The following is an 11,504-nucleotide window of genomic DNA, read 5'->3' as shown; positions in this document are numbered from 1 at the left end:
TATGTGAAACATGAAAGGTACGTAACTCCAGAACAGGGGGCAGTGTTATTATATTAATATACAACCGGCCTCGGTGGTGCAGTGGTTAAGCCATCGGACTACAGGCTGGTAGGTACAGGGTTCACAGCCCGGTACCCGCTCCAACCCAGAGCAAGTTCTTAAGGGCTCAATGGGTAGGTGTAAGGCCACTACAGTGTTCAAGATTAAAATTTTGGGGCAGTATCCCAGTTGGATACTAACATTTCAAAATCTGGTATCCTACCTGAGAATTTAGTATTATATGGTATCCCGGTGGGATACTGGGTTCTTGAAGTCTGGTATCCAAAATTAAATTCTGGTATCCCCGGGATATCAGGATACCGTTAATATCGAACACTGCACTACACCCTCTTCTCTCTCACTAACCACTAAACAACTAACCCGCTGTCCTGGACAGACAGGCCAGATAGCTGAAGTGTGTGTTCCAAGGACAGCGTGCTTGAACCTTAATTGGATATAAGCATGGAAATAAGTTGAAATGAATGAAAATTAATAACACATGCAGGTTTAATTCACACAAACTGCCAGTTAGTTACACGGTAAAACATTACACATTCTGAAACTTTTATTTTTTTAAACCAAATATCAAAGAAAAACTGTTCATGATTTATAATAAAAAATTTTTTTTATATATTTTATTATTTCTTAAACATACAGTATCAGCAGTAAAGACTCTTTTAAGTTGAATACAAATTTGAGATCATTCATTATGCTACATAATTATAAATCACATAACTGAACAATCGGTGAAATTATGTGATCGGACTGATAAGGTAAGATTTTGAAATGCTGCCCCCTGTTGTCGAGTACAGATCGACTTTCTCATAGCAGAAGAATATGTTATGTTTGTCGTAGCGATCTAGTGGAGTGTTTACTAATGTGATAGTTGTCATGGAGATGAATATATCTGTAAATGTTGAATAAATTAGAAAATCACTTGTTGATTTTTCAGTTTTGTTATGTAAATATATAATGTACAAAATATGATGTTTTATGACATGAGTGAACTTCCTATGTATGACTTGTTCCAGCCAGTGCACCACGACTGGTATATAAACAGCTGTGGTATGTGCTATCCTGTCTGGGATGGTGCATATAAAAGTACCCTTGCTGCTAATCGAAAAGAGTAGCCTATGAAGTGGCGACAGCGTGTTTCCTCTCTCAATATCTGTGTGGTCCTTAACCATATAACCGTAAATAAAATGTGTTGAGCGTGTCATTAAATAAATAAAAACATTTCCTATGTATGAAACTGATGACCAAATGAAAGTGAGATGAGATAACACATATAAACTGTATGTTGTGAAAATGAATGATATTTAATTTTTTACCTTCCTCCATCTAATAAGGTAAAATCTAACAATAACTTCCAACATGACCCAACGAGACAGGCAGCTTGGACCAGGAAAGATGGCACTATTTATGGAAATGACGTTGGTTAGCAACTAATACACCAGGGCCCAGACTCGGTCTGTGATGACGTCACACACATACAATTTGTATGGCATTGTCATGACATTACTGTCTCGGACTCTGTTAAGAGTCTCGAGTCTAGACTCTAAAACCTTTATAAGCACTAGACCTGATGGGACGTATGAAATTTGTGCGACACACTCAGACGTTCACCAGGTTGATAAGAGCCTCTTAACAATGCCAGAAGATAGAACATGGAAGGTGTGTGGAACAGGTACATAGTCGGAAGACACAATACGAGGACTGGGATGTGGAGGTGGACAGCTAAAGAAGCTGAAAGATAGGAATGTTTTATTTAACGACACACTCGACACATTTTATTTATTTACAGTTATATGGTGTCGGACATATGGTTAAGGACCACATATATTGAGAGAGGAAACCCGCCGTCGCCACTTCATAGGACACTTTTCGATTAGCAGCAAGGGATCTTTTATATGCATCATCCCACAGACAGGATAGTACATACCACGGCCTTTTGTTACACCAGCTGTGGAGCACTGGCTAGAACGAGAAATAGCCCAGCTGGCCCACCAACGGGGATCGATCACACATCAGGCGAGCGCTGTACCACTGAGCTACGTCCAGTCCCTTGAAAGATAAGAGATAATGAGATGGAGGTGAAAAAAAAGAGAGTAAAGTTTGTTTTATTTGACGACGCCACTAGAGCACATTGATTTTTTATCTTATCATTGGCTATTGGTCAAACAGATGGTCATTCTGACACTGTTTTTATCTTATCATTGGCTATTGGTCAAACAGACGGTCATTCTGACACTGTTTTTATCTTATCATTGGCTATTGGTCAAACAGATGGTCATTCTGACACTGTTTTTTTAAGAGGAAACCCGCTGTTGCCACTCTTTTTACAACAGGCAGCAATGGATCTTTTATTTGCGCTTCCCACAGGCAGGACAGCACAAACAATGGCCTTTCTTGAACCAGTTATGGATCACTGGTCGGGAAAAAGAAAGAAAGAAGTGTTTTATTTAACGACGCACTCAACACTTTTTATTTACGGTTATATGGCGTCAGACATATGGTTAAGGACCACAGATTTTTTTACAGGAAACCCGCTGTTGCCACATAGGCTACTCTTTTATGACAGGCAGCAAGGGATCTTTTATTTGCGCTTCCCACAGGCAGGATAGCACAAACCATGGCCTTTGTTGAACCAGTTATGGATCACTGGTCGGTGCAAGTGGTTTACACCTACCCATTGAGCCTTGCGGAGCACTCACTCAGGGTTTGGAGTCGGTATCTGGATTAAAAATTCCATGCCTCGACTGGGATCCGAACCCAGTACCTACCAGCCTGTAGACCGATGGCCTGCCACGACGCCGGTAGATCACTAGTCGGTGCAAGTGGTTTACACCTACCCATTGAGCCTTGTGGAGCACTCATTCAGGGTTTGGAGTCGGTATCTGGATTAAAAATCCCATGCCTCGACTGGGATCTGAACCCAGTACCTCCCAGCCTGTAGACCGATGGCCTAACCACGACACCACCGAGGCCGGTTAGAGGTCAAAGAAGAGAAATGAAAGGTGGCGGTGAGAAAAAACCCCAAAAGAATGGGAGTTCAAAATTTAAAACAAATCCTTTCTTCTGTTGTAAATACACTTTTATTTACAACGATTACTGTTAACCCAGATTAAAAATGTTGTTTCATGTGTTTTACATATCTGCCTTCCCACAGAATCTTTTAATTTTCCACATTTTTCAAAACAGATTTGTTTTTAAAAGTTCATTTTCGGACAATTTTTGCCAATTTACGAGATCATTTCTTTTTTCCTTTCTTCTTTCCACTTCCGCTGACAGCACTGGGATCGTCGCCCTGGGCAACCGCCAACTGACGCTTGAGATCCAACAAGATTGCGACTGCTGCGTCTATCGCAGATTTCTCCGCTTTGTTGGTTTTCAGTTCACGCACTGACATACCCTGTCAAAATATATATCATAAACTATTAATATAAATATCACACCCTGTCAATACTCTTAATAAAATATCATACCCTGTCAATATAAATACCATACCCTGTCAATATGAATATCACACTCTGTCAATATAAATATCATACCCTGTCAATATGAATATCACACCCTGTCAATATAAATACCATACCCTGTCAATATGAATATCACACCCTGTCAATATAAATATCATACCCTGTCAATATGAATATCACACCCTGTCAATATAAATATCATACCGTCAACATAAATATCATACCCTGTCGATATAAATATCATACCCTGTCAATATAAATACCATACCCTGTCAATATGAATATCACACCCTGTCAACATAAATATCATACCCTGTCAACATAAATATCATACCCTGTCAATATAAATATCATACCCTGTCAATATGAATATCATACCCTGTCAACATAAATATCATACCCTGTCAATATGAATATCATACCCTGTCAAGATCAATATCATACCCTGTCAATATAAATATCATACCCTGTCAATATGAATATCATACCCTGTCAACATAAATATCATACCCTGTCAATATGAATATCATACCCTGTCAAGATCAATATCATACCCTGTCAATATAAATATCATACCCTGTCAAGATGAATATCATACCATGTCAATATAAATATCATAATACCCTGCCAATATAAATATCATACCCTGTCAATAAAAATATCATACCCTCTCAATATATTTTTAAAATCATAAACCCACACCCTGTTAATAAAATGTTTTAAAAATCACTATATTTACCCCCGCCCCCCCCCCCCCCCCCCCCCACCCACAACCTGTTGAATTATAAACTGCCATAACAATGTAATAGTGCTTTTGTTTTATCATAATCCCCCATACCCTGTTCCATCAAACTTCCATACTGTTATTAAAATGTTTTACAAATCGTCATCAACCTCCATTTAACAGTTTTTAATATTACTTAAATTGTTTCACCATAAATATTCATATTAGAATATCATTATGAACATCGATACCCATTCATAATCCTCCATATTAGAATAATATAATAAACATCAATGCCCATTCAATAGTACTTTGTTTATGGTAAAAAATCTCCCTATTAGATTATCATAATAAACGTCCATACCCATTCAATAGTACTTTGTTTATTGTCATAAACCTCCATTTTAGAACATCATTATAAACATCCATACCCATTCAATAGTACTTGTTTATTGTCATAAACCTCCATTTTAGAACATCATTATAAACATCCATACCCATTCAATAGTACTTTGTTTATTGTCATAAACCTCCATTTTAGAACATCATTATAAACATCCATACCCATTCAATAGTACTTTGTTTATTGTCATAAACCTCCATTTTAGAACATCATTATAAACATCCATACCCATTCAATAGTACTTGTTTATTGTCATAAACCTCCATTTTAGAACATCATTATAAACATCCATACCCATTCAATAGTACTTTGTTTATTGTCATAAACCTCCATTTTAGAACATCATTATAAACATCCATACTCATTCACTAGTAAATTTACTTTGTTATTATTATAAACATCCAAATGGTCTGCCCTACACCACTGTTTAAAGCAGGTACATGTATATAGTATAATTTATTCATTTCTGTGTGTACGGCATCGGCTCATATACAACAGTTTACATAATAGTTTACAATATACAAGAACATGATATCAGTAAATAAAATACATCAACTAACAGCATGTTTAGAACAATAACAGGCATGTGATTGAAACATTTCTAAAAAAGCTGAAAATGATACATGCGTGGCGAAGGCACGTAATCGAGTACAGAATGCACGAGATGACTAGGGAGGTCTGGGGGCATGAACATTAAAAAAAAACCCGGAATTCCGCCAATTAGTGGAAGAATCACATGCCGGCAATAATCACACAATGAGGAATGGGCTAAAGGAAATGATCACACTGTTGAAGGACGCAAGACATCACCTGTTTAGTTACTTCAGCTGTCAGTCTCTCGATATCCTCTGGTTTTGCCGGCCCGTTAACCACAGCTGGGCTGTCCGCCTGAGCCTTCCCATGATGCTTTGCCTGTCAAACATAAAGATTGGAATGTTCACGACTTTGTATTGTTATTCTGGATGGTCAGTAAAAACTAATTTTACTGAAAGTGCCAAAATCGGATCTCTCTATTTCAAAATAAAACCTGATACAAATTGTATAAACAAAGATTTAAATTTTAAAGTGTTTATTCTAAAGGCGCAGAACCTAGTTTCAGCCAGTAAAAACGGACACTAAGTTTTTGGTTAATCTACAAAGCTGCAACACACATTTGGATAAGGTTATAACAGAGAGAAGCTAATTAAAGTCTGTGATGTTTAAACAGGAAAATAATGTCTAAAATTAACCAGAGCTTATCTCAATAACCATGATTTCTCAGATGACCATGCATTTTTAGTGATTATGAAAAATGCGTTTTCATGTATTGCAAAAACCTGAATGACAAGAATCACTTGAGGTGTACAGAAGTTAATATTCTAAATAATAAAATATATTAAGTACTTCCAATTTAAATTATCAAACAGAGATTTATTAGTGAAAAATATGTCTAGGGTCTGTCCCATAATTCTCCCTTTTCTTTCTCTCCTTTGAGTTCCATCTCATTTCGTCGTGATCTGGCAGCTCCTCACGTCTTTCAACTTCTGTTGCTGTCCACCTCCACATCCCAGTCCTCATCTATCTAACCTTGACAGGTGGTTGTTTCTTGTGGCTGTGTCACACACCTGTCATTCCCCATCAGCTTGTAACTGTGGGCTCAGTCTGACCACTTCGGAGAGTGTTCAGTAGTTACTTCTGTCTTGTGGCTATCTGTGTCACACACCTGGCATTCCCCTTCAGCTTGTAGCTGTGGGCTCAGTCTGACCACTTCAGAGAGTGTTCAGTAGTTACTTCTGTCTTGTGGCTATCTGTGTCACACACCTGTCATTCCCCATCAGCTTGTAGCTGTGGGCTCAGTCTGACCACTTCGGAGAGTGTTCAGTAGTTACTTCTGTCCTGTGGCTGTGTCACACACCTGTCATTCCCCATCAGCTTGTAGCTGTGGGCTCAGTCTGACCACTTCGGAGAGTGTTCAGTAGTTACTTCTGTCTTGTGGCTGTGTCACACACCTGTCATTCCCCATCAGCTTGTAGCTGTGGGCTCAGTCTGACCACTTCGGAGAGTGTTCAGTAGTTACTTCTGTCTTGTGGCTGTGTCACACATCTGTCATTCCCCATCAGCTTGTAGCTGTGGGCTCAGTCTGACCACTTCGGAGAGTGTTCAGTAGTTACTTCTGTCTTGTGGCTGTGTCACACACCTGTCATTCCCATCAGCTTGTAGCTGTGGGCTCTGTCTGACCACTTCGGAGAGTGTTCAGTAGTTACTTCTGTCTTGTGGCTGTGTCACACACCTGTCATTCCCCATCAGCTTGTAGCTGTGGGCTCAGTCTGACCACTTCGGAGAGTGTTCAGTAGTTACTTCTGTCTTGTGGCTGTGTCACACACCTGTCATTCCCCATCAGCTTGTAGCTGTGGGCTCAGTCTGACCACTTCGGAGAGTGTTCAGTAGTTACTTCTGTCTTGTGGCTGTGTCACACACCTGTCATTCCCCATCAGCTTGTAGCTGTGGGCTCATTTTGACCACTTCGGAGAGTGTTCAGTAGTAACTTCTGGCATTGTTAAGAGGCACTTTAACTATCTACTATGCTCCCCTACAACTGGCAGTCGTTAGTTAGTGCCGTGGGTCAGGCCAGTTTATTAGCAGCAGACGACGAGGATGCCAGGTGGGTGCAGAGAAGCACACACAGACTGCACCCAAGGAAGGAAGGAAATGTTTTATTTAATGACGCACTCAACACATTTTATTTACGGTTATATGGCGTTGGACAAGTGGAGGAAGCCGAGTCAGGTAGGCGATAATGTGGACAGCTCAGAAGACAAGAGTCAGACGAAACTGACATAGAGAGTCGAAACAGATTGAAATAACAAGGAGAGTTGTTCCACAATCTACCAAATTTCCTTCAAAGTGAAAAAGTAACTCAAGAATATGGCTTAGTGCTAAATACTGTCCTTTTCAAAATTCCAATGATCAATGGGTCGTTAAGTACTGTGACTGAAATACCAGGGTTCATACACTTAAAGGAAGTCAAAATTCAAGGGTTTTTCAAGCACTTTCCAGGTCAACTTTACCAAAATTCCAGGACCATACCGAGTTTCCACAGGTTGTTAAACATGAAAGTGCCAACCATCTGTGTGGGTTTACAATAGATTCATTAACTTGACACGCTCCCTGAACTTGCTAAATACCCAGCGGCAAAAAGTGACAAACTTTCTTTTCCAATATGGTGACGCTGTCGCTTGGATATCGTAACCACATGATTCTCGCATCGCGAGATAAAAAACAAACGGAACATTCACACGTCAACTGAGCCGGTAAATGAAACAAATAATTTAATTACATGTTAAATAAAGTAAATAAAGCCTCTGTTTTAGGCGTTTATATTTTATTTGACATCAAATTATCATTTTCAAGGGTTTTCCAGACTGCAAGATGATTTTCAAGGGTATTCAAGCACTGGAATACATTAGTTTATTTTCAAGGGTTTTCCAGGCGCGTACGAACCCTGAATACACATAAGTTTCTAAAAATCTCATGATGATGAACTTGAATTTGATTATTTTAAAATTCACTCACAACATTAAACTTTTATGTTTCCAACAAGTACAAAGTAAAGAAGAAACACATAGGTGTACAAGCTCCTGTGTTGTTTAGGGAGAGCAGGCTGGTTCTTTGCCTGAATCTGGATAACAACATACATGTATATTCATATATATATATATATACATGTAGGAAGGAAGGAAATGTTTTATTTAACGACGCACTCAACACATTTTATTTACGGTTATATGGCGTCGGACATATGGTTAAGGACCACACGGATACTGAGGGAGGAAACTCGCAGTCACCACTTCATGGGCTAATCTTTTCAATTAGCAGCAAGGGATCTTTTATATGCACCATGCCATAGACAGGATATCACATACCACAGACTTTGATACACTAGTCGTGGTGCACTGACTGGAGTGAGAAATAGCCCAATGGGCCCACTGACAGGGATCGATCCCACACCGACCGCACATCCACTGGGCTACGTCTCACCTCCATTAGCATTATGTTTACTGCCAAACAGCTACATAGGGTTGCAAACAAATCACTATGCATTTTACACATGGATTACATCTAATATTGTCTGGATAGTGGCCGGTCCTGGACACATCCACTGGGAAATCTCGGAGAATGTGCCCATGACAGTCGAGCTTGAACCTTCAGTGGATGTAAGCACGAGTCAAATGATTGATTGATTGATTGATTGATCGGATAGGAGTGTCAGGTTTATTACTGTAGTCATTGTACCGGTTAATTACATGTAAGTTTAACAAGTTTGTTTTGTATAACGACATCACTGGAGCACATTGATTAATTAATCATCGGCTATTGAATGTCAGACATTTGGTAATTCTGACACGTAGTCATCAAAGGAAACCCGCTACATGTTTTCTAATGCAGCCAGAGATCTTTTATATACGCTTTCCCACAGACAGTACATACCACGGCCTTTGATATACCAGTCATGGTGCACTGGCTGGAATGAGAAATAGCCCAATGAGTCCACTGACAGGGATTGATCCTACACCAACTGCGCATCAAGTGAACACTTTTTCCACTGGGCTACAGTTAGTATTCTGCATATTCTAAATCAATACATGTCCTCTACTGCTCCCTACACACTTTCATATCTCCCAAGTTCAAGAACCATAACTCAGTAAATCACCAACTTAATCTGTAACAGAACATGATATAGCTATAAAAGAATTTCAACTCAATATCCTGATGCATTTGCAAAAACATTCTGGAAGTTTATTTTTCATATCTCCTAAGTTCAAGGACCATAACTCCGTGAAGAATGGCTAAATTGCCATGAAAGTCAAACTTGATTTGTAACAGAACACGATCAAAAGCTACATGTATACACAAAATTTGAGCTCATTATTTTGAGGCATTGCAAAAAAGAAAGTCCAGGAAATATATTTTCTCATCACCTAAATTCAAGGGCTATAACTCTGTCAAATAGAGGTAAATCTTCATGATGAACCTGATCTATATCAGTATATGATAAAGCTATACACAAAATTCCAGCTCAGTATATATCGGTGCATTGTTACTTGTAAGAAAAGATCAGGAAAAGTATGTGTGTGACATACGGAAGGACAGACAGACCAAACGACAAAGACGAAACCTACAGTTCCTTTTGGTTGAACCGGTAGAGGACTAATAACCAAACTCCCACATGATCAAACTAAAGGTCTGCACACAGTGTCAGATTTAGGAAAATGTTTATTTTCAACACAGTACATTGTACTTTAAGACTATTTGCTTGTTGAAAATTGAAATTTACAAAAACTTCACACGCTCTTGCCATATACATGTATACTCTTCAAAAAAATGTACGGGAACTCTAGTAAGAATTTACAATTGCCAAAATTGTAAGGTATATTAGCTGTGGGGAATGGTTATATGATAATAGTGAATTAATTGGGCAAACATTACAACCGGTAGTTCAGTATTACAGTAGGTTTTATAACCACCAAAGATCTTGAAGGACAATTGGGGTCAGATGTGAATTTTGAAAGTTAATGGGGGTTTTTATCAGTAAATCGCAAATTCAAACAATAAAAATGACTAAAAACAAAACAATAACAACTGTATGATCAACAACAGAATGAAAAAGATTAACAGAAATAATGCTCCACAGTGATTAATCGACCTTCCTGGAAATCGTCAAAATTGACAATGACACCCCACGCACATGTATGGGGCAATTGCGTGATGCATGTGCAAACTATGGAATGTGTTTCGGTGTGTTGATAACCAGACCTGAACATTCTTTACTACGATGTCGAAGTGATCGTCACTCTAGAATGCCAAGTGGGACGTAACACTTCGACCGACTGGGGCACTACAACCTTATAGGAACATCAACCAAACGAGTCGAGTGATATACATTAAGATTATGGGTGACAAAAATAGCATATTAAACTTGCTACCATTAAATAGGATATTTCACTCATAACATACATTTTAAACATGATACGAAATGGAAGCTCCTTTAATATCCTATAAATACAAATTAAAATTTCTGAAATATCTCTGCATTAGTTTGTAGAAAGTGCCCCCCCAACCTCCCAAAACAAAAAAAATTAAAAATTAAATGTAACAGATGCTTGTTGAATTGATTGACTCTAGACAAATGATTATTGAAAAGTTCTGATGAAGAACATTACAGCAGTACTGAAACTAAACAAATTTTGTAACCCTTTTCACTGGTTCGGAATCGGAGTGTTCTAGCTAGGATTTGAGGAGGGCAGGGATCATCCCCTTTACCTGCAAACGGAGATTTCAGATCTGACATAATCAATGCTTGATGAATGGATTGACTCTAGACATCTCTAGACAAATGGTTATAGAAAAGCTCTGACGACGAACATCACAGCTGAGCTGAAACAAAACAAATTACCCTCTTCACTGGCTCGGGATCCCCTTTACCTGCAAACCGAGATTTCAGATCTCACATAGTCGATGCTTCATGAATGGACTGACTCTAGACATCTCTAGACAAATGGTTATAGAAAAGCTCTGATGACGAACATCACAGCCGAGCTGAAACTAAACAAATTACCCTCTTCACTGGCTCGGGATCCCCTTTACCCGCAAACCGAGATTTCAGATCTGACATAGTCGATGCTTCTATCTTCTCGAATAGCGGACTTGGCTACAATAGGAAAGAAACATAAAAGCTAAAATTTAGGAGATCCCCAAATATGTATGTGTTATATATTATGAAACCATCTATGTACAATGCAGTCTAGATGAGATATACCAGAATGTAAACAAGTTCATGTTGGAATCAGTCCAGAACTTCATAGAGGATAATAAACGAGTT

General features: G+C 38.7%; 1 protein-coding gene across 1 annotated transcript in view; it reads right to left on the bottom strand.

Annotated features, from left to right (window-relative positions):
* Window positions 1-3,115: 3,115 nt before the first annotated feature.
* The window catches only part of LOC121385345 (methionine--tRNA ligase, cytoplasmic-like), a 58,634-nt gene continuing 50,245 nt past the window's right edge, over window positions 3,116-11,504 (bottom strand). The window contains exons 21-23 of the mRNA XM_041515988.1: window positions 11,241-11,333; window positions 5,456-5,557; window positions 3,116-3,451 (exon numbers count right to left, since the gene is read on the bottom strand). Coding sequence (XP_041371922.1) covers window positions 3,290-3,451; window positions 5,456-5,557; window positions 11,241-11,333 — 357 coding nt within the window. The 3' untranslated portion in view covers window positions 3,116-3,289. The remainder of the gene's footprint in view (window positions 3,452-5,455; window positions 5,558-11,240; window positions 11,334-11,504) is intronic.

The sequence above is a fragment of the Gigantopelta aegis genome, chromosome 11, assembly GCF_016097555.1.
Source record: "Gigantopelta aegis isolate Gae_Host chromosome 11, Gae_host_genome, whole genome shotgun sequence".
Lineage (NCBI taxonomy): Eukaryota > Metazoa > Mollusca > Gastropoda > Neomphalida > Peltospiridae > Gigantopelta > Gigantopelta aegis.
Note: the sequence above shows the minus strand (reverse complement) of the source record. Positions and strands in the feature narration are given on the sequence as shown.